This window comes from Schistocerca nitens, chromosome 8, assembly GCF_023898315.1.
Source record: "Schistocerca nitens isolate TAMUIC-IGC-003100 chromosome 8, iqSchNite1.1, whole genome shotgun sequence".
Classification (NCBI taxonomy): domain Eukaryota; kingdom Metazoa; phylum Arthropoda; class Insecta; order Orthoptera; family Acrididae; genus Schistocerca; species Schistocerca nitens.
The window spans coordinates 549,478,699-549,503,732 of record NC_064621.1 but is presented as its reverse complement, the minus strand read 5'-3'; the positions used below and the strand labels follow the sequence as shown (position 1 = coordinate 549,503,732).

Sequence of the window (25,034 nt, the reverse complement as noted above, 5' to 3'; positions counted from 1 at the left end):
TGCCCTTCCTGCCACCACCCCGAACCCCCCCCCCCCCACCAGGACATAAGGAGTGTACCCCAGCTGTTTGCGTCTGGTGTAAACCATGAAATTGTGCGAACGTCTGTGAGTTGTGGAACTGAGGCGGAACATGGGGACCAGCCCTGTATTCACGTAGCGGGATGTGGAAAACAGCCAAAAAACAACATCCATGCTGGCCGGAATACCGGCCCTCTTCGTTAATCCACCGGACGGATTCGATTCTCGGAAGTACCCAATATAGTACAACATTTCATCTAGTACTGCAGTGTGACATTTTCTGGTCGGTACAACTCTCTTCAGTATGGCAGAATTGTGGTGTCAGCGTTGTTTACCCTTTTGTATTTGTTTGAGGTATGAAGGACGCTTACATGTCACGTGGCTGTTTGCACAAAAAGGTGCAGTCTAGCGATCTATCGTCTGAAGCCTTTAAAATGAATGGGAATGACAGAAGAGAGGGATGAGAATTTTCAATACATTTTATGCAGTTACTTACGTGACAGGCATTGATAGTCTGTTATGAAACAATATTACTATATCGTGATGAAGGAATTTAAAGATTGAGTGGACAGTGTAAAAGAATAAGATTACAACGCTCGACACACGGGATTCATTGTTCTGTCCATCAAGAAGCACGTTGTGCTAAGTTTACTGCCACACAACACGTGAAGAAACTAGTGGTACGAATAGTAACATTTTTTGAAGTCGCACGCTTTATTCCAGTGTCAGTTGCAATAGTATTCGATGAAACTGAACAAAGAGTGTGGAGACTTTATATATTAATGCAACATACGTTGTTTTAGTCAAGCGACATGCCTCCAACGATTTTTTTGATTTAGAGCCCTCTGTCGATGAAATTATGAAGGAAAAAAGGAGTGAAGGAACGAAAATTATGGCATCTTGAATGCGTTGCAGACGTCACATTTTAAGCAGACTCCACTGCACACTGCCCATAATAAGATACTGCAATGTGCGAAACAACTTCTGATTTCATGGGGTGTATTGAAAAAGAAAATCGCGTCATAGAAGGAACGGATTCTAAAAAGCTCAGTCCAGTTCCCTAAGCTCACGGGCGTTAAAGAGAACGCGAGGACTGACGAATTCATTGTGACCTTAAAACAATTACAAGGACACTTTCCTAAACGTTTCGAGGACACTTCCAATCTTACTTCTGTTTTCGAGACCGTTAGCCCATCCAGTTGAAAGCGCTCCTGTGCGTGTGCATGCGCAGATCTACATATTATCGTGCAATGTAATTCACGACTTAATGACAAATCCTTTCACGTTAAAACTGTCCATGACGTCCACATTGCTTTCCTCAGGTGGAGTCTACACAATTCCATAATGCTACAATATCGCTATCGATGTATTTGTGTACGACACCTTTTCTTGATTATGATCTAAGTAAGTCAAGATTACGTGGCAACTTGAGAGCGAAAATCTCTTAAATTATCTGCGCCTGTCCACATGCCTACATTTTGTACCACATAAAAATTATTTTATATCTTCAGTGTGCCAAAAATAATTAAAAATATTGAAAATGTCTTGTCATCTATGTTACAGAGAAATGCGTAATACAAAACCAAGTCGTACGGAGTGAGTTTGCAATGCCATTTGGATGTGGCGCATTCGCAGTTTTCCCCTCTCCCGCCTCCTCACGCACAGACAGCGTGGCGTGGCTGTGTGATCAAATGTGCAGGGAAGCCGAGCGATAAAATGGTTCAATGGCTATGAGCACTATGCGACTTAACTTCTGAGGTCATCAGTCGCCTATAACTTAGAACTACTTAAACCTAATTAACCTAAGGACATCAAACATCCATGCCCGAGGCAGGATTCGAACCTGCGACCGTAGCGGTCGCTCGGCTCCAGACTGTAGCGTCTAGAATCGCACGGCCACTCCGGCCGGCTGCAGAGCGATAAGGCGCTCGTTCCAGCGCAAGGTTGGTGAGCCAACTTTTTGGCCACCCCTGATCTCTACAGACATTTCACCCATTTCGGGAATCGAGAAACTCTACGATTTTTGCCTGTCATCGACATTGATAGTGGCAAGATATCGATCCCGATTTTCGAGATTGTTTTGATTTAGAGTCTGAAGTCAAATAACAAATGACTAAAGCAATATTTTTCCTATGATATAATTACATATTAAAACTTTTCTTTTTTACTTGTACTGTGAAACCTTAGTTCTTTCAAATTTTATGATTCTAGGTCAACGGGAAGTAGCCTGCAGATTTTGATGAGTGACTTTACGAGGATCGAAATATGCCACATAAATGACCGTATCTTCTGATTGCATCGATTTAGAAGCTCAAATTTATCACACAGCCACTGTAATTTCTGCGGGTTAGCCACACAGGTTAGAAATGATTTTAAGCTGCCCTCAATTTGGAGTCTGTTTTGTAGTCTTTGCAATGGTCTCGTCAGTCTTAATTACTGTCTTCTTTCTCATTTTTCCCATCGACATATAAAATTAATCAGTCAAACTGCTGGGCGTGGAACTCTGCTTCTTGTGGAAGATTCTTTACTAATGTTTACATTATTACAAGAAGTTTATCCAAATGTTTATTACTCTTTCTGTTCTATCGTTCAGAGCCTTTCTTACTGCCATAGCGGCTTCCACTGAAGTTCCACATGCCTATTGCAAAAGGCTCGTTCTCGTGCCACTGATGCAAAAAATAGTCATACAAGTCCTAAACTTTTTGGTTTTCATGCGTGCACTTTCAGGGGTGGATGTGCTGGAGCTGGAGCTTACGTCGCACCGTATTGCTTCGTTTTCCTTACAGGGAGGAACACGGCCGCAACACTGAACTTGTTTCCACGAACATTGGATAAATCAATAATTGCAATACATAATGTCTGTTTCAGGATAAAAGCTTCTAGTTGATTGGACAATAGCAACTTCGAAGTCCATCGCGAGAGACGCACTGTGTACCATCCACGAACGTTGCTTTCAGTACGTTTAAAAAGACATTCACATATTTCTCGTCTTTTGTCCATTAACAAACTTTAAACAGAAATAGCGTTGGTTTCCTCCCACGAACTAGGAACATTAGCTTTAAGCAGCGTTTCTCAACCTTTCAGTACTTGCGAACCAATTTTCAATCTTATTTTTCATCGCCATCCAGTCCTCATATGAAAAGACATACACTGAGGCAACAAAAGTTATGGGATACTTCTGGTATCGTGTCTGACCATATTTTTCCCGGCGTAGTACAGCAACTCGACGTGGCATGGACTCAACAAGGCGTTCACAAAGTGCCCTGCAGAAACATTGAACCATGATTCCTCTATAGCCGTTCATAATTGCAAAAGTGTTTGTGCTCGAACTGACCTATCGATCATGTCCCACATATACTCGATGGGATTCCTGTCGGGCCATCTGGGTAGCCAGATTATTTGATCGAATTGTCCACAATGTTCTTCAAACCAATGGCGAACAATTGTGAACCTGGTGACAGGGCGCATTGTCATACATAAAAGTTCCATCGTGGTTTGGGAACACCAAGTCCACGAATGGTTGCAAGTAGCCAAATATAACCATTTTCAGTTAATGACCGGTTCAGTTGGATCAGCGGATGCACTCTATTCCATGTACACACAGCCCACACCATCGTGCACAGTGCCTTGCTCACAGCTCGGGCCCACGGCTTCATGGGGTCTGCACCATACTTGAACCCTACCATCAGTTCTTCCAAAGTGAAATCGGGACTCATCTGAACACGCCACGGCTTCCCAGTCATCTAGGGTCCTCGGGGTCAGGGATTTTCTCTGCCTCGTGATGACTGGGTGTTGTGTGCTGTCCTTAGGTTAGTTAGGTTTAAGGAGTTCTACGTTCTGGGCGACTGATGACCATAGATGTTAAGTCCCATAGTGCTCAGAGCCATTTGAACCAAGCCATCTAGGGTCCAAGCTGTATGGTCACGAGCCCATGAGAGGCGCTGAAGGCGATGTCATGCAAAGGCAGTAGCGTCTGTCACCTGCTGCCATGGACCCTTAACGTCTAATTTTGCCGCACTGCCCGAACGAATACGTTCGTCGAACGCCATACATTGCGTACTGCTGTTCCTTCAGTGATGCTTGTCTGTAAGCACTGACAACTCTAGACATACACTGCCGCTTTCGGTCGGTAAATTATGATTGTCGGCCACTAGGTCGTCTTTCGTGAGTGGTAACACTAGAAATTTGGTGTTCTCAGCATATCCTTGAGACTGGGGATCTCTGAATATTGAATTCCCTAACGATTTCCTAAATGGAAAGTCCCATGCATTTAGCTCCAACTACTATTCCGCTTTCAGAGCCTGTTAATTTGCGTCGTGCGGCCGTGATCAACTCAGAAACGTTTTCAGGTGACTCACCTGAGCGAATATGACAGCTCCATCAACGCATTACCCTTGTAGACCTTGTGTACGCCATACTATCGCCTTCTGTAAAAGAGCATTGCGCTATCTCATAATTTTGTCATCTCAGTGTATATAATGCATTTTGAGTATTTTGACGCTAAAGCTACAAACCTTAAAAATTACCAAGACTGACTAAATTTATTGCTACTGCGCAATAGCGGTCTGCTACGTTGACAAAACCAGAATCTACTGACCATCTATAGCTTCCGTCTTGCAGGAAGTACGCGAAACGTTGACGCATTACGTAATTCGACAAATTTTTCTCTGTAACTCTGATCCAAGGGAGTCATTAATAAATACTGAAGTTATTTTCAATGTAGTACTGAAACATTAATTATTAATTGCATTGTGCAGAACCGGTAAAGTCTTAGTGCGCTGTGTCGGGGTAAATGTGAATTTAAATATTTTATTATATCACAATATATTTTGTTTTGCTTTCCTTTCAGTGAATTAATCAATTTTAAATTCATATTTTGTTTTGCTTTCCTTTCAGTGAATTAATCATTTTTAAATTCATATTTTTTTTCTTTTCAATGTGATCACGCCCCTCATTTAGCCTAATCACTCCACTCCCCCCTAGATGGAAGGGGGACCGACAGGTTGAGAATCGCTTGCGTGAAGTGTAGAGTACTGTCCAAACTGGTTACTTGAAGTTACCTTTGCCAGTAACACGTCGCAGGCAGCGGCGGACGGGCCGGTGTATCGTACTCGTACTTCTGGAACAGCCTGTTCCGAAGTCCGCTACCTGAAATTTCACCGGATGAGCACAAATGTCCTCACATTCCATCTGCACTCAGATGACACTCCACACATCTACCGTAAACACCCGCTGGTCAGGGTGGCCGAGCGGTTCTAGGTGCTTCAGTCCGGAACCGCGCGACTGCTACGGTCGCAGGTTCGAATCCTGCCTCAGGCATGGATGTGTGTGATGTCCTTAGGTTAGTTAGGTTTAACTAGTTCTAAGTTCTAGGGGACTGATGACCTTAGAAGTTAAGTCTCATAGTGCTCAGAGCCATTTGAACCATTTTGAACCGAAACACCCCGCTGTCCCTCCACGGACGTTGACTCCATCCGCAGTGATCGCTGACAACTGGCTGGACACATACGAAATAGCCTTCCCTGATAGACTCCAAACACAAACTGACATTTTACTACCGACTGGGATAGATCTGAGTAGGCGCCGGAACTTGCCGAACACGGAGATGTACCCAGCGGTGGAATCTACTTTTTAAGACAGTTTATGTGGTAAAATAAGTTAAGGTCCTAGGTATCACACCCAGCGAGCATTCACCCTGATGGGCCCTCATTTGTGACTAATCGACGAGAAAAAGAAATAGGTATTTCACATGATGCTCTATAGCTTTAAAAAAGGAGCGTTATACATATTGGTTGTGCAGCGTAATGGTTAAGGTGAATTCCTCACATGTAAAAGGACGCGGGTTCGAACGTTTCAGTTACACAGATTTTTTTTCTTTTTAATTTTAAATGACTTTGATCGTTATTTTATTCAATTAATAGGTTTAAATAAAGTTATTTTTGTTTCTATTTTTTGTCACATCATTTTAAAAAACCATATTAACTTTTTGGACTTCTCTCATTTTCCCTTATATCATTCTGTTTCCACTTTGAATCTTTGTACATTTGAATTTAATTATTTTTATGTACCTGTCAAAATATTTATTATTTGAAAATGCTGATCTACCGGTTAGAAAACAAAAGACGAAATAATCTATTTGTATTGATAGTCTAATGATGTCAAAGTATTTTTCGTTACAAGGTGTACACTTTTTGGATGGTAATCTTCATACAGGCATTTAATAGAAATTCTTATCGCATTATGCACAAAATAACACAGATGAAGGTTTAAACGGAAGAATTGTGGGGGCGGGGGGGGGGGGGGGGCGGCGGAGGCAAACTGCTTGGTCATCGGTCCCTTGTTCCTATAAAACACGTCCACGAGGGAAGGAATAAGACGCAAGAAGTACAGAAGCGCAACAAATACTACAATGGACAAAATAGGACAAGAAAACAACAGAAACAAGTAGAAAGGATTGATACAAGAGAGCAGATGGCCGTGGCTGGCTGATCACGAGGAGACAAGCCGGCCACTCTCCAACACATTGAAACCTCCAGCCTAAAAGCACTAGGGTAGAGTGTAGGGGTTCTATTTTGGGGTAGAGGCCTATATTAAACATGAATAAAATATTGTTAATGTGACAGTGACGGCTAACTACCAATGATTACTGAATCAAAAGTGATATTGTAAATAACTTGTATTTATTGTAAATTATCTCACGATAGAAATTAGATCATATTGAACAAATCATGAATGAAAACAAATTAAACAAATTGTTCACTGTTGTTAGATATACTACACTGGTAAGATTGGCTCTCAGCTCTTAATGATAATTTGATGCGAATTTAGATTTAATTATGCCCCTGGACTAGCAAATGGTAAATGCGATCTGACTGCGTTCCTTTAATCTCTTTTGTGTCTGAAATAATACGCACTTCGGACACCACCACCAAGAAACAAACCAAACAACATGCAAAAAGACAAATAACCAATAAGGAATCGTAAGCAAAACTGCACGGATGCTCAGTGGATGGCAAGAACACGATCAAACAACTATTTCTGAACTTTACTGCCGCTGCTGCAAGTTTTGCAATACCGTCTACCAGCGTGCTGGCTCCGTCGATACTGCTGGGGCGACGACTGCAGCTGCGAAATCGCTGAATTAGGATAAGTCTCTCAAATATCTTGAGCAGAATAAACTACTCAGAAACTACTAATACCACAAGCGCTATATTTCCTCTAAATGGTATACAACGCTTTCAAGACTGGCTCAACAACCTTTAAGTTGCAGCCCAGTGTGTCTTATACTAACGTGCAATACCAGTATGATAACTCTGTGCACTGGTTGACTACGTTCAATGGTGACTGCCAGCCTATAAGGCGGAATCAACTACAATTATACTAGTAGTCAATGCAATGCCTATCGTGGACGCTGATGTCTTACTGCAGCTGCAGACTCTAGATCACACAGCACAGTATTCAGAATCTAAGTCCGTATCTCAGAGCTACCGAACTTTGCGACTGTCCGCTTTCACGGCACAAGACGCTCTCCAACCTGTCGCTCTCTGCACGATGCTCTTGCGCCAATCTTGCCGCCAAACTCTAATCAGTCAATCCCGACGCTGCAAAGGCCTCCCACATCTCCCTCGCGGAGTGATACAATTTCTCCACCTATCCAAAAATTTCTCTGTTCAAACAGCGGGCGTTGACCCTCAGCGTTTCCCGCACTTTCTTATGAACTGCCCAACCAGAGCTCAGCCCATTTGCCGCTAAAACAGCGCGCGACCGGGCGGCGCCAGCGCGTACGTTGGACGCTCTCTGTCTGCTCGACATTTCCCCTCTCTCTCTCTCTCACCTGGCACCCGGCGGCGTTCCTTTTGATGCTTGCAGGTCAGTGGCCGCCTCCCCTGGGACACCCGGCCCCTGCACAATGCTCTTCCGGCGCTGACCGGCCTTCGCCTCCCCGCCTCCACTGGCAAATCCACTTTGCTTACACCTACAGCATGCAACTAAATATTATCATTACCAAAGCCCGTATTATTTCAGGCATGTGTCTAATCATCACGTATCTCTCTCTCTAATCCACCTAATAAGACTAATTAACCATTATATGGGTTTAATTACTCCAAATATGCAGAATAATCTGCGAAATGAATATCACAAATGAAAGCCACCCTTAAGAGAATACAGACTGACGTAGGACATGTGCTGAAACTTAGATGGAATAATAAAACCCCTCTTACGCATCAAACATGAAACTAAATCAGCCAATGAAGCGTTGTCAGCTAAACCTAAGGGTAACGAGTCAGGTAACTGAAAGTGCCGTCGCGGGGCAGCAGAACGGGACAGTGCAACTGAATGTGGGCCACTGTCGACTGTCCACCGCACCGACACTGGGGTGGGTCTTCACGGCGCAGGAGGTAGCCGTGTGTCACCCAAGTGTGGCCAATGTGGAGCTGGCAGAGGACCACAGAGCCCTGCGAGAGGCCCGCTTGCAGTTTATGGTGCGCACCGAAATTAGGCCATTCGGTAACCCAAGTCCGGAAAACGATGCGGCGTAGTACCGCGTACTGGTCAGTTTCAGAGATGCCCATCTCCAGAAGAGGTTTCCGAGTAGCCTGTTTGGCCAGCCTGTCACCAACTTCATTGCCTTGGATTCCGACGTGTCCCAAGTTCCAGACAATCACCACTGAACGACCGGACAGTTTCAGGGTATGGATAGAGTACTGGATGATCGTTACGAAAGAATGGCGAGGGCAGTTGCTTATAAGCTGCTCAAGGGGCCACTACAGACAAGGAAGGGCTCCTCGGAGTATGAACAAATATGCTGAAGAGCACGAGCACCAACTCTTCAGTGAAAGGCAAGGAGCGCAGTTCAGTATGTCATGTGTGAGCATACGCAAAACCAACGTGACCATCAGCTATCGAGCCGTCGGTGTAAACTACTTCAAAGCCCCGGGACGCGTCAAGAATCGACAGGAAGTGACAGCGGAGAGCCTCAGGAGGAAATGAGTCCTTAGGGCCACGCGAAAGCCAGACGACGCTGCGGCGTAGGTATACACCATGGATTGTATGAGAATGGACCTGGATTAGAGGTGGTAGACGGAAGCACTCCAGTTCAGACAGAAGGGATTGGACGCGAATCACGATCGTAATTCCTGACCCGGGCCGCCGATGCGTGAGATGAACCACCGTGGTTGGGAAGAGTAGACGGTAATCTGGATACTCAGGAAAGCTACGGATGTGTGCGACATAACTGGCGAGCAGTTGTCAGTGCCTGATCTGCAATGGAGGGACCCCAGCCTCCATCAGTAGGCCGATCACCGGACTCGTCCTAAAAGATTCGGTCACCAGTCAAAACCCACAGTGGTGCACTGGGTTTAGTAACAGCAACGCTGAGGGCGCCGTCGAGCCATTAACGAGACTCCCACAGTCAAGGCGGGATTATACAAGGGCTTTGTAGAGCCGCAGCAGTGTTGAGTGATGTGCATCCCAGTTGGCAGCGGAGGGCATTGAGGTGCTGCCAGCACTTCCGGCTAAGGTGACAAAGATGAAGAAGCCAAGTCAATGGGGCATCAAAAATCAATCCTAAAAATCGATGTATCTCCACTACAGTCAGTAGATTGTCATCAAGGTAAAGTTCTGGTCCCAGATGAACGGTATGACACCGACAGAATTGCACGACACACGACTTCACGGATGAAAACTGGAAGCCGGGGGCTAGAGCCCACGACTGCACCTTTTGGATGTCTCTCTGTAGCCGCCGCACAGCGACACGAGTACTGGAGGAGCAGTAGGAAATGGAAAGTCTTCTGCATACAGAGAAGGTGCGATGGATGGTCCCACTGCTGCTACTACACCGTCGATGGCCACTAAAAATTGAGACACAATACTGAGCCCTGTGGGACCCCATTGTCCTGGATATGTGCGAACTACGGGTCGCACCAACTTGGGCAATGAAAGCACGGTGCGACAGGAAGTTTTAGATAAAAATCCGGAGCATGCCCCGGAGAATCCCTCATATAAAGTGGCAAGGCTATGATGTCGGCAGGTCGTGTCGTAAGCTTTTCTTGAATCAAAAAAGACGGCAATCAGGTGTTGGCGTCTGGAGAGGGCTGTTCTGATGGTAGACTCGAGGGACACTAGGTCATCAGCCCTGGCATGGAGCCAGTAGGCCCTGTGACTCCAGGAGCCAACACAACCGCCGACTCACCATACGTTCTAGCAGCTTACAAGGAAAAGAACGTTGGTGGGCCGATAGCTATCCACATCGAGCGAGTTTTTACTAGGTTTGAGCACTGGAAGGATTGTGCTCTCCCACCATGCCGACGGGAATACGCCTTCACTCCAGATGCGGTTGAAGATGAGGATATGTCGCTGGTAGTCCGACAAGAAATGTTTAATCGATCTGGCCCAGCAGCTGTGTCGGAGCAATGTGCAAGGATGCTGAGGAGTAAATGTAGCGTTATATGGTTCACTGTGGCGTACAGTGAACGAGAGGAGTTTCCCTTCTGTAAGCCGACTGAGGGTACGAAAGGCAGGGGGGGGGGGGAGAGGGGGGGGAAGTGGGGGAGGTTAATTCTCGAACGCAAAGGCCCAAACATAGTGCTCAGCAAAGTGCTAGGAAATTGCGTTTGCGTCGGTAGGTAACACTCCACTGATATAAATGGAAGATGAATTATATGTAAAACTAAATTCAAGCAAAATGAGCAACAGAAATAATGAATGCAGTAAGGGTAGGAAGAAAAATGAGAGCACACAGAAAGTTAATACAATGATAAAAATAAAGAAATACATTTAAACCAACAAACTGAATAAAAATAATGATCAAAGTCATTTTGACAAATACTGAAAAACAAAAAATTTTAACGTACCTGCTGAGATTCGAACTTTTTGCAAGAAGACTGTCCGTTAACCGTTACACAACGCAACCACCTGTAAAACATTCCTTTCTTAAAGCTGAGGAGCGTCATGCTAAATACCGAAATCTTTCTTCGTCGATAACTCGCAAACTAGGCCTTACCAGGATGAATGGCTGTAGGGTGTGATACCCACGACCTAAAGCTGTGGTGCACATGTCCACTGCAGTGGACAGCCGTTAATGGTGGCTTCTTTCGCCTTGTCAAACAGCGCTGAAGCTGCAAATGTACGCAGTCCCCCCCCCCCCCCCCCCCCCCCACCGCCAGCGGACACTCCCTACGGTTGCTTTGCTCTACGTGCATTTGCATCCTCAGGACTAGTTGAAAACGCCAAAGAACGACCATTAACAGCTGTCCACTGCATTGGACATGTACACCACAGTGTTCAAATGGCTCTGAGCACTATGGGACTAAACACCTGAGGTCATCAGTCCCCTAGAACTTAGAACTACTTAAACCTAACTAACCTAAGGACATCACACACATCCATGGTCAAGGCAGGATTCGAACCTAAGACCGTAGCGGTCGCGCGGCTCCAGACTGAAGCGCCTAGAACTGGTCGGCCACACCGGCCGGCACCACAGTGTTAACCTAGATCGCCGTATAGATGGTTTTAAAAAAATCTACCCCGAACGCTGTGAATCTTTCTGTGGACGTTTCCTTGTCGAACTATTTACCGTCCGAATTCCTTGGACAGAAGGAGCGCCGCGCTGTCTGTGGCGCCTTAGAACGGTTCACTCAGCTCACCCCTGTCGGAGGTTCGAGTCCTCCCTCGGGCATTGGTGTGTGTCTTGTCCATAGAATAAGTTAGTTTAAACTAGATTAGATAGTGTGTAAGCCTAGGCGCCGATGACCTCAGCAGTTTGGTCCCATAGGAACTTGCCACAAATTTTCAATTTTACAGAAGGAGCCAGTTTTTGATCTGCACTCATATCAGGTTGTAAATAAACGAACTGTGTCGTCACGCTTTCGGAACAGCAGAGCAGCTTCGACGAACAAGACAGAACACCACCATCGCTGTAGGCAGGTAGCAGCTGGTCTGCGCGCGAACTGACCTGGTTGCCGAAGACGCCGATGGAGACGGCGGTGGAGACCTCGTCGGGGCCGAACCAGACGGCGCCGATGCGCGCGGGCAGGCTGAGGATGAAGATCTGCGAGCCGCCGACGATGCTCTGGCCGGCAAAGCCCACCCAGAAGAGGTGGCGGCCCACCGAGAACACCTTCACCCAGGCGCCCAGCGCCGTGCCCAAGATGCCCGCCAGCAGGCACACGCGCAGGCCCTGCGGAACACAACGCGTGCTGAACACACCTCGCAAGTGTCTGTCTGTCTGTCTGTCTGTCTGTCTGTCTACTACCTGTGCCAATGTCGTGCAGGCCTGCTGCACGAGAATAACGTCAATTCTGACGGGACATCTGCAAATTAAACACTGCCGGATGGTATCGTAACTACACTACTGGCCATTAAAATTGCTACACAACGAAAATGACGTGCTACAGACGCGAAATTTAACCAACAGGAAGAAGATACTGTGATATGCAAATGATTTGCTTTTCAGAGCATTCACACAAGGTTGGCACCGGTGGCGACACCTACAACGTGCTGACATGAGGGAAATTTCCAACCGTTATCTCATACACAAACAGCAGTTGACCGGCGTTGCCTGGTGAAACGTTGTTGTGATGCATCCTGTAAGGAGGAGAAATGCGTATCATCACGTTTCCGACTTTGATAAAGGTCGGATTGTTGCCTATCGCGATTGCGGTTTATCGTATCGCGACATTGCTGCTCGCGATGGTCGAGATCCAGTGACTGTTAGCAGAACATGGAATCGGTGGGTTTAGGAGGGTAATACGGAACGCCGTGCTGGATCCCAACGGCCTCGTATCGCTAGCAGTCGAGATGACAGGCATCTTATCCGCATGGCTGTAATTGATCGTGCAGCCAACTCTCGATCCCTGAGTCAACAGATGGGGACGTTTGCAAGACAACAACCATCTGCACGAACAGTTCGACGACGTTTGCAGCAGCATGGAGTATCAGCTCGGAGACAATGGCTGTGGTTACCCTTGACGCTGCATCGCAGACAGGAGCGCCTGCGATGGTGTACTCCACGACGAACCAATGGCAAAACGTCATTTTTTTCTGATGAATCCAGGTTCTGTTTACAGCATCATGAACGTTGCATCCGTGTTTGGCGACATCACGGTGAACGCACATTGGAAGTGTGCATTAGTCATCGCCATACTGGCGTATCACCCGGCGTGATGCTATGGGGTGCCACTGGTTACACGTCTCTGTCACCTCTTGTCCGCATTGACGGCACTTTGAACAGTGGACGTTACATTTGAGATGTGTTACGACCCGTGGCTCTACCCTTCATTCGATCCCTGCGAAACCCTACATTTCAGCAGGATAATGCACGACCGCATGTTGCATGTCCTGTACGGGCCTTTCTGGATACAGAAAATGTTCGACTGCTGCCCTGGCCAGCACATTCTCCAGATCTTTCACCAATTGAAAACGTCTGGTCAATGGTGGCCAAGCAACTGGCTCGCCACAATACGCCAGTAACTTGTCTCGATGAACTGTGGTATCGTGTTGAAGCTCCATGGGCAGCTGTACCCATACACGCCACCCAAGTCTTATCAAGGCCGTTATTACGGCCAGAGGTGGTTGGTCTGGGTACAGATTTCTCAGGATCTATGCACCCAAATTGCGTGAAAATGTAATCACATGTCAGTTCTAGTATATATTTGTCCAATGAATACCCGTTTATCATCTGCATTTCTTCTTGGTGTAGCAATATTAATGGCCGGTAGTGTATAATAGGAGGCGCGGAACATGTTGCCTGTAGAATTAAAAACCAATCAAAGTTGTAAATTTTTACTTTTTGTTCATTCGATGACTGGTTTTGACCCGAGCAACTGGCTCGTCACAATACGGCAGTCACTACTCTTGATGAACTGTGGTATCGTGTTGAAGTTGCATGGGCAGCTGTACCTGTACACGCCATCCAAGCTCTGTTTGACTCAATGCCCAGGCGTACCACGGCCGTTATTACGGCCAGAGTTGGTTGTTCTGGGTACTGATTTCTCAGGATCTGTGCACCCAAATTGCGTGAAAATGTAATCACATGTCAGTTCTAGTATAATATATTTGTCGAATGAATACCCGTTTATCATCTGCATTTCTTCTTCGTGTAGCAATTTTAATGGCCAGTAGTGTATATAACAGCATGAACTAACACCGAAAAATCTCACATGTATGCTAACATTATCACACATTACTGACGCTTAAAAAACCGAAACGACGTAGATGGTACTGAGATAAGTAATTTAATATAGGACACATGGGGCCGCAAATGTCGGGAAAAGTCCCAAACCTCGATGAACAATGTAGAACATGTGACGTCATCACATCCGTAACTCGCCCCAAGTATAGGGGTTGTCTTTATACGAATGCATGCTGTCTGTTGTTTCGGAGAACAAGATGCATTCATACAACTGATACGTCTAGCTGGGCAATGTATCCACAGTCTTCAGTGCGGATGCACAGATACGTCCGACATTGTGTGCCAATCTCTGAGTAGCGAACTTTGAGGAAATGGACAGAGACTGCGGAGAAGTGGCGATCGATGGGAATGTAGATCGGCCTTAACTGAGTCGAGAGAGTCCGCGCCGTGTCCCGGACGGCGCAGTGGTTAACGCCTCTGATTAGTAAGCCGGAGATCCCGGGTTCGAATCCCGGCCCGGTACACCCTGTCACTCGTCGCCGCTGATTCGGTGCAATGTCCCGATGCAGCTGACAGAAGTGATCCCCTCCCTTTCATTTCTTTTCTCGCCCTCTCCACCTTCGCTTTACATATAAGGAGCTTGCCCGCCCTACCCTCGCACCCAAATACACACATCGCCCCTATACAGGGTGAAAAGTATTTAAACCGACAAACACTGGGAGGTTGTAGCGGACATCAAAACAAATATTTTTCCTTATGTCATTTTTTTCTATGAGGAGTATTTAAACCGGTAGAGGAAGATTTCTCTGGCGGCAAATTAATTAAACCAACAAACACTTTTCCCTTTTTTATGACCAAGAGACAACACATTAACACAACACAATTTCAATTACAGTAGATTTTCAAAAATGCCTCCATTGACACGTAAACAAAGGTTACACGGTCGGATCATGTTCTGTCTGACACGGGCAAAAACCCCAGGAGTATCCTGAATTGTTCCTGCTGCTGCTACTATCCGGGCAACTAGATCCTCTTCTGATACAACGGGAGTTGCGTAAACAAGGTTGCATCTCTCCTCACACAAAAAAGTCCAGAGGGGATATATCTGGGGATCGAGCAGGCCATGGTACAGGACCACCTCTGCCAATCCACCTTTCTGGGAACCGTCGGTCCAGGAATCGACGCACACGACGACTGAAATGTGCCGGCGCCCGTCATGTTGGAACCACATGTGTTGTCTTGCAGGGAGCGGGACGTCTTCCAGCAATTCTGGCAATGCTCTGGCGAGAAAATTGTAATAGTGCCTGCCATTTAACGGCCTAGGTAGCAGATACGGCCCAATTAAACAGTCCCCAACAACACCGACCCACACATTAACGAAGAACCGCACTTGATGAGCGCTAGTAACTGTGGCATGTGGGTTATCCTTACTCCAAACATGTTGAAGACTACATCACGCCCGAACGTTGATTCATCGGTAAACAACGCAGAAGATGGAAATGTAGGATGCATTTCACACTGTTCCAGGTACCAATGTGAAAACTGTGCTCTGGGTGGATAATCAACTGATTCCAGGTTGTGGACACGCTGTAAGTGAAATGAACGTAACAACTGCTCTCTAAGGACTGTTCTTACATTCGTCTGATTCGTCCCCATGTTACTTGCAATTGCACGAGTGCTGATTGAAGGATCCCGCTCCACATGCTGCAAGACAGCTTCCTCAAATTGCAGCGTTCTTAAAGTGCGACGGCGTCCCTGTCCAGGTAATATGCTAAATGACCCGGTCTCACGCAGACGGTGGTACACAGCAGCAAAGGTCGTATGATGCGGGATACGGCGATTAGGATATTGTTGTTGATAAACCCGCTGTGCAGCTCGGCCGTTGTGGTGCGCTACGTAGTACGCACCAACCGTATCAGTATACTCACTCCAGGCGTATCGCTCGACTAGTAAACAGAGACAATGCACTGCTACACTGACAGACAGCAGTTGCCTATAGTTGAAGAGCGTAATACGCCCTCTAATAACTAAAGATCGTAATACGGCCTCCACTGGTTTAAATAATCCTCATAGGAAAAAATGACATTAGGGGAAAATATTGGTTTTGATGTCCCCTACAACCTCCCAGAGTTTGTAGGTTTAAATACTTTTCACCCTGTAGGTTACTATGTTTTCCTTCTTCCACTTTGCGATGTCATACGCCAGTGCTTGCAGCAGTGGCAGTACAAGACTACGATGATTCCGTTTACATTTAATGAGCCTGCAGACACGCATCTCTTAGGGTTCACCTAATTCCAATGCGCTTCCAGCAATACGTATTTACACACAGATTTTCCCACAGCGTGTTTTACCTTCTTACGTATCGTCTGCCACTGTGGCTAGTCGAATGCGTGAAACAGGGATCCTGCGCACAAGTAATCACTGAAGGCAAAAAACGTATTGAGTGATGGTAACACAGTGATCAGGTACGCTGTGTTCTGAAATCATGGTTAATTGTCAGACAAGGTCCAACGTATGAAATTATTTCTACTTTGTTGCTAATTGTCTTATGGGTTCTTACGTTACACTTGAAAACAATATTCTATAAATACGTACAGTATCTTAAAATCATGTTTTTGCTTCGGGCATTGAAACAAACTCACTGCAATTTTTCCACTCATACTGTAATTTATTCAAGATGTTCCCGTCACATGAGGACGTTTATCATTAATCGCACCTTCCCAGGGTCTCTTACGTGCCGGTAATGCTGGACCCCTCCCGCGTGTAAGAGACCAAACAGCGGAAGCTGCTCTGGCGCGAGTGCAGTAGGACCCTGTAATGAGTACACCACAGGTTGCCGAACAGTTGGGTGTTTCGCAGTGAACAGTATAGCATGTGTAGAACGGAGAACGCACGAGAGGGTGCCGCAAGGCTGAAGTGCGCAAGTTGTACGTAAGCGATTATGTACCTCTGGTACTGAATTTCGTTGGTTGGTTGGTTGATTGATTTTGGCGGAAGGGACTAAACAGCTAGGTCATCGGTCCCATCGAATTTGGAATGGATGGGGAAGTAAGTCGGCCGTGCTCTTTCAGAGGACCATCCTGGCATTTCCTGAAGCGATTTACGGAAATCACGGAAAACCTAAATCGGAACTGCCGGACACGAGTTTGAGCCGTCGACCTCCTGAATGCGAGTGCAGTGTGCTAACCACTGCGTCACCTCGCTCGATATTGGATTTTGTGAATGGTTTCGTGCGCGACAGCAACAGCACCTTAAGTTTATTTTCGTGGTTATTCTCACTGACGAAGTGACGTTCGAAGAAGAAGGAATCTTCGACGCCAAAAGTAACGTTTACTGACTCGATGCTAATTCAAATCAAATGCACGAGCATGGCCGTCTAGACATATCTTAGGTTATTGAATGCGCAGGAATTTTAGGCAATCAAATAATGGGACTGTACATTTTACCTGATGATCTAAATGGCCATAATCAGTCTTTTTGAGTGGGCGGGGGTTGCCAGAGCTACTTGAAGATTTCTGCAGGAAATAAGAGCAAACATGTAGCTTCAGCAGGATGGATCTCCGCCATAGCGTGCCATCGCAACAAGATATTACTTAAATCAGGTGTATCGAGATAGGTGCATTGGTCGACGCGGACTAATTCGTTAGCCAGAAACATTGCCAGATTTAAACCCACTACCTTGTTTTCTTTTTTTTGGGGGGGGGGGGAGGGGGGGAGGGGGGCGTATGAAGGAGCTAGTTTGCAGGGCTCCAGTACAGTCCCATATGAGCCTCATCGCCCGTTTAGTTGTTACCGTTGCGGTGATCCAAACTACGGAGGGTCCCTTCGAGCTCGTGCATGAAGGGATGGTTCAAATGGCTCTGAGCACTATGGGACTTAACGTCTGAGGTCGTCAGTCCCCTATAACTTAGAACTACTTAAACCTAACTAACCTAAGGAAACCACACACATCCATGCCCGAGGCAAGATTCGAACCTGCGACCGTAGCGGTCGCGCGGTTCCAGAGTGAAGCGCCTAGAACCGCTCGACCACACCGGCCGGCCGTGAAGGGATAACAACATATTTCTATATTGGCATTTGAGCAAACGGTGCAAATTACTAACACTCTTTGTAAATGTGATCTATTATTGACGTAGAAATTAGTATTATCCTCTTAGTTGTAACGAAGCAACGTCTTTCTTATTTTCTGTTTCTTTCTTTTTGTCCGAACTTTTCTTGTTCGTAAATTTTATTTTGTAAAGATAAGGTATCCCAGAGTAAGAACAGTCTTGGCTGCGAAATTATTTAATATCAATGACTCGTTTCACCCTTTTGGGACATCATCAGTGTGTGTAAAAAGTAGCGGGATATATAACCCATCCGTCACGAGGCCATATAAAATGGAAAACAGACGCAACAGTAATTGTATATGTTATCCATCCGTCATAGAAACACAAACTGCAAGATGGATCGTTTTTGCACTGCAGTGGAGGAGTCACCTGATGTCCTTAAAGTCCACATTGTATTTTAATAGTTTCTATGATGATGGATTGCATGCCCAGTTACTGTGGAGTCCATTTTCCATTTTATATCTGATGATGTCTCACATGGATGAAACGCGTCATTGATATTAAGTAATTTCGCTGTCAGGATTGTTTTCATTCTAGAATAATTCGAAACTCGTTGCTGTAGCATCGTGCCACAGTGGAATGGAATAATTTTTAAAGAAAACGTAGGTCATTTACTGATAACGACTGAGGTCGGAAGCTCATTCTCATTTACTTGTGGCACAATACGGTAGGTTTTTGTTGTACTGTACTACACTTTGCAATAAACCAGGGGAGGCGGTGAGACCGGTAAATAAAATGATGTATTTTACTTCAATGTAAAGACAATTGTCTAACGCAATGGAAAAAAAAGCACTGCTTGCTAGACGCAAGAGTCGAACCGCGAGCCCCAGGCGCTAAAGCCGCGCTCGTAGGCCAAGACCCACACCGACGTCAATACTTGGGTTGGGATAATCAGGTGCAACGGCTCGATAGTCTCTACCGCTGCATGTGGAGCGAGGTACGTTATCTGGTGATGTCACATATTACACATTTGTCTCTCATTTCCCGACATCTGCTGCCCGATGTGTCTTACATTAAATTAATTATCTCAGTTTCATATATGTCGCTTCGGGGGTTAATAAGGTTGGTTGATTGATTGATTTGAGGAGAGGGGGGCGGAAGGGACCAAACAGCGAGGTCATGGGTCCTCGGATTAGGAATGTTGGGGAATGAAGTTGGCCGTGCTCTTTCACAAGGATCTATCCAGACATTTGCCTAGAGCGATTTAGGGAAATCACGGAAAACCTAAATCAGGAGGGCCTGACGCTGGTTTGAACCATCGTCCTCCCGAACGCGAGTCCAGTGTGGTAACCACTGCGCCACCTCGTTCGGTAAATTAATAAGAATCATCCTGTATGTAAGGTATGCCCAACTGAAAAGAAGACCTTCGCTGTAATGGCGTCGTATGCGATCCCACGAATATGTCTGCCGAGAGATGGTATGGTGGTACATTCCAGTTGCACAAGCAGCTTTAAAGGTTTCGTGGCAACTTCCTCATTTATGAAGAGTTGTTCTCACATTCCTAGCATGGTGGATTCCTCCCGATCAGCGCAAAAAGCAGTCTTCCAATTTCTTTGCGCCCAAGCATCTTACAGAGAAGTCTGCGAGAACGGGTGTTTGACTGACCCATCATTGCTCAAATTGTAGAATTTGATGAAACGTGGTGTCACCACATGGACTCTACCTTGCCGGCCGTTGTGGCCGAGCGGTTCTAGGCGCTTCAGTCTGGAACCGCGCCACCGCTACGGTCGCACGTTCGAATCCTCCCTCGTGGATGGATGTGTGTGATGTCCTTACGTTAGTTAGGTTTATGTAGTTCTAAGTTCTAGGGGACTGATGACCGCAGATGTTAAGTCCCATAGTGCTCAGAGCCATTTTTGACTCGACCTCCAAACGGATGAGCGTGAAGTGTCATCATGATTCCCCTTCTCCAAAAAAGGCCTACTCGGCCCCAGAGTCCGAAAGGCGACCCTCGGTTTCTTTTTCCACGAAGAGTGACATCTCCCCTTAGATTGGTTTCCAGTGGGTGCAACCGTTAACGCTAATCAATAATGCGACACATTGCCAAGGTTCAAACAGGACATCAAGAACAAGTGCAGAGGCAAACTCTCGAATGGGATAGTGCTTCCTCTGGACGATGCTAGCCCACATGGGTCCAAGACAACCCTGGAACTGCTTCAAAAATCTCGATGCCAGGTCCTAGAACATCCTCCTCACAGCCACGTGACTTTCATACCTTCGGCCCGTAAAACAATCTCTGAAATGTCAGAGGTTGTCTTGTGACAAGGAAGTGTAGGCGAACATGGAAAACTGGAACCGTCTTCAACCTAAGCGTTTCTCCACTGAAACGATGTATTTACCTCCTACGAACAAGGATCGGAGTATCATTGTCAATGGCACTTATGTATAGTTGTACTGTCCCACATTACAATATTTTTATTAAAATTTCTGTACATGTAACTGTAGTCTCTTTTTCATTTGGGCATACCTTCTACATATGAACAAAACTCAAACAAGATTAATGGAATATAGTCAAACTATAACAGGCGATTAAATGCCACTTTTAAGTGCTTCTTGTTATAATATTGTGTAAGTGCAGCGACATGAGCGAACGTGTTACTGTCATGTTAAATGATATAAAATGGCTTGAAAATTGTATTATTCTTTCAGTGTCTATTGTAACAGTTTAAGACATGATGTTATGCACAAGAGTCACATGAAAAGAGTAATATTAAATTTCTGTTTCACTACGTCTACTACTTATCTTTCATTTTATGTAATATCGAAGTTTCATAAAATTGATCGTCCACGTGCGAAAAGCATGGATGTTGCCACAGGATACATAAACATGGAGTGTTCTGCTAAAATCGTAGCTTGTGCTTTCACTGGAACCATGCAGTGAGGAAGTTAATGAGATACTCAATGAAGCTCTTCGACGTATCACGTTACATATCCCTTACTATCCAAATGTTCGTATATGTACAGAAGGTAAACATTCTACGTTGAGCTAGCTGTTCTAGCTTGTCTAGTAAAATTTCGGGGGAACTGCCGGATTTCTGTAACATGCTACTTTAATTTTATGCCTTCGTAATAGTCCACCTCTTTTAGCTGAAACATTTACAATTTTGAAGGCCTCAACCTCTTCCTTGGTCGTCATTTGTACGTCTTTAGAGCACTCTGAAGTTTATGATACGGATGCCCGTTTTTCAGGAACACACTTTGCAGATGCCCCAGTTCCGTTTTCAGGCTATCAGCATCTGAGATCGAATCGGCACGGTGGGTCAAGCTCTTTAAAACGCCTATCGTTTGTGCAGGATAGCGGCAACTAGCAGATTGTAAATAAAAGTCAGTGTGAATGGTCTTTCGAAACACTGGATGCCCCATTGTGTCATCGCTCTTACGTCGCACCAACATGTCTAAAAACGGCAAGCAACCGTCTTGCTCCGCCTCCATAGTAAATTATAATTTTTCATGTATGGAGCTCAGATGCTGACGAAATTCTGAAATTGTCCACACTATGAGGCCAAATTATAAAAGTGTCTTCAGCTACCGCCAAAAAAACTGTTGGTTTCATAATAGCTGAGTCCACTGCTCGCTCTTCAAATTCTTCCATGAGAAGGCTGGCCACTAGGGGAGACAAAGGACTCCCATGGCGACACAGTCAGCAGATAGTTCAAAAAATCCGTTGTTGAATAAAAAGTACGTGGGGGAAAGAGTATGCTTAAACAGCCCAGTAATGTCAGCCTCAAACCTCTTGCAATGAGATAAAATGAGTCCACAAAAGGCACATTGTAAAAAGCAAAACGACGTCAAAACTGACCAAAAAATCGCTGCTCTTGAGTTTGAGTGACTGGAGTCTGCTGACAAAGTCACTCGAATTTCTTGTATAATGTGGCCACTTGCCTAAAATAGGTGCTCGTAGTAAAGACGCCAAGTATTTGGCGAAATCATAGGGCGGCTACTCCAATATTGCTCACTATAGGACGTAGAGGCACACCTTTATGGATCTTGGACAGTCCATACAACCTACGTGGAACTGAACTATTCGGTCTCAGTCGCTTAATGGAGTCCTTTGCAAGAAAACTTTAGACAAAAGTTCTACTGTTTTTCGCATCACACGATTAGTAGGATCCTTATCGATATTGTGATTCGTGTTTCACACAACAAAGGTTTGATCTTTATTAATATAGTCCTCCTGTGGCATGAGGACTGTAGCATTACCCTATCTGAATTGAGTACTACCGCATCCACGGCTATTCATTAGTTATGTTGCTCTTCGATGGTGCGGCTCTCGTCAGCACACGGTAAGATTTCCGACCAATTATTTCTGCTGCCTCTGTTGTAAGACGTCGCACAACATCTTCGATGGAACTGTCAAAATCCACTAGTGAGCGATGTAGAAGCAAAATTAAGACCACTTGGCAATACGTACACAGTCACGTCACCTGTAGATTTCCGCGTCATGTTGATAACGGATCATCGAGTAGGAACTTCTTGTAGTACTCTTGTCTTTCTAGTGTTGTCAAAGTTTACATAATTTCTTAAGGGCAGAAACCTTATATTAGCAGATAAATGCTACTTATCTTGCTGTGGCTGTCCTGTGGTCTAGGGTGTTGGCTCCTGTTTATGCTTTCCAATTAATAGGTCCAAGGTTTACAGTTAAAGTCGATGAAATATTGCTGCTTTCTGACATCATCAACATTTATTCACACATACTTGACACTTTCTGCAACACCACTTGTTAAGTAAATGCATTGTGCAACATTTCAACACAAAGATCTTGATACTTATATTGATAAATCTCGGAAACAACAAACTATTACGGCGCTTTTGCCTCCAAAATTTCTGTAGGTACATAGCGTCCAGATAATTCTAGAACAGAATGTAGTACAAATGAATGTTATTATGACTGTCTTAAATAAAGTATATTTGAAAAGTAATTTCACATTATGTTTCCTGGAAATAATTATTTTATATAAAGATTTATGCGCCTAATAATAATGAAGGTAGCAAACTTTGACAATATGCAAACTATCAACTTCCTGTCTTTGAATAATTGTCGATTGAACTATCGATAGTAAACGTCAGAAAAGTTACAAATTAAAAGAATTTTGTTTACATGAAAACTAAAGCATAATAATATTAGTTTCACTGTAAAGTGGATTTTGACTCATTTAAATCAACAATTGTGATGAACAATTTTCATGGTTCAAGATCGATGTAGTTAAATGGATCGATATGAAGAATAAAATATTATCAGAAAAACGTTTTTGTGGCCAAATGTATGCAAAATTATCTTTAAATATCATATTTTCTTTCACTGATGCCGTGCGTGTAATGTGCACACTAACGCCTTGCGGACATGTTTACACGATCTTCTTCGCTTATGAAATTTGTTGTCAACAATTCATCTGAGCTAAAAAGTAACAGAGAAATTCACTAGTACATCACTAGTAGAAAAAATGATTTGCAATACCCTGTAATGAATCTGGTTCTGTACAGAAAGGCGAGAAATATGCACCTATAAGACCATTTGACGGTCTACCCATCGAAATAAAATGTCTAGTAGACATGCGTGCCGAATAAGTGTATTATGGACGGAAAAGACCCACTCTGTTTTGGTTACAAAATTTGGAAATTGCCGAGGAAGCAGACACTGTAGCACCGACGGCTGAAAAGAATTCTCAAATGACGACAGTCAAACGTTAGTAGAAATTCGTGCATCTGTAAAAAGAATGATGCGCGAAACATAACGACTGCCACCTTAGGAAAAGATCTTGCCGAGAACCGGAGAAAATTCTGGTCCTACATAAAATCACTAAGCGGTTCCATGGCTTCTATCCAGTCACTCGTTGACCAGTCTGGTGTGGCTATAAAAGAGAGCAGGAGGAAAGCCGAAGTTTTAAACCTCACTTTTAAGAAATCATTCACGCAGGAGGATCGGACAAACCTACAGTCGTTTGACATTATACAGACTCCGGTGTGGAGGATATAGCAATACGCATCGCCAGTGTAGAGAAGCAACTGAAAGGGTTGAATACAAATAAATCGTCAGGTGTGGACGAAATGTCATTTTAGTTTTACAAAGGGCACTCTATGGCATTGGCTCCTTACTTAACTTGCACTTAACGGGAATCCCTTGCCAGCACAAAGTCCCAAGCGAATGGAAAATAAAGCGCAGGTAACTCCTGTACGTAAGAAGTCTAAAAGAACGGATCCGCAGAATTACAGACCAATATCCTTAACATCAGTTCGCTGCAAAATCGTTGAACATATTCTCAGTTAGAATACAAGAAGTTTTCTTGAGAGCGAGAAGCTTATGTCCAAGAATCAGCACGGTTTTAGAAACTCAGGTTGCCCTTTTCTCACATGATATACTACGAACTACGGACGAAGAGCAACAGGCAGATTCCGTGGTGCTGGATTTCCTTAAAGCTTTTAACACGGTGTCCCACTGCACACTTTTAATGAAGGTACGAGCATACTGAATAGGTTCCTAAATATGCGAGTGGCTGGAAGACTTCTTAAGTAGTAGAAACTAGTAGGTAATTTCCAAGAATGATTGCCTATCGAAGTCGCTGCGTCCGAACGATGCATATCGAACGTGTGATCGTAAATCGAGCATGTGACTCCGGTGGCGGGCGTTGTGATCAGTTATTTGTGATCGCCATTTTTATCCGTTTTCCTCGTTCTTTTAGTTGCTCTAAATTACATACCTCCGCGAATTCTTGGTGAGTTGCTAGGGAAACCCAGACGATTTATGTCGTTAGTGAGTGGGATGTCTAGCGTTCTCGACG

At 44.9% G+C, this 25,034-nt stretch overlaps 1 protein-coding gene across 1 annotated transcript in view; it reads right to left on the bottom strand.

Moving 5' to 3' along the window:
• Nucleotides 1–25,034, bottom strand: part of LOC126199670 (feline leukemia virus subgroup C receptor-related protein 2) — a 745,948-nt gene that overhangs the window by 543,502 nt on the left and 177,412 nt on the right. Inside the window, exon 2 of the mRNA XM_049936597.1 lies at nucleotides 11,972–12,196. Within this exon, the coding sequence (XP_049792554.1) occupies nucleotides 11,972–12,196 (225 nt within the window). The remainder of the gene's footprint in view (nucleotides 1–11,971; nucleotides 12,197–25,034) is intronic.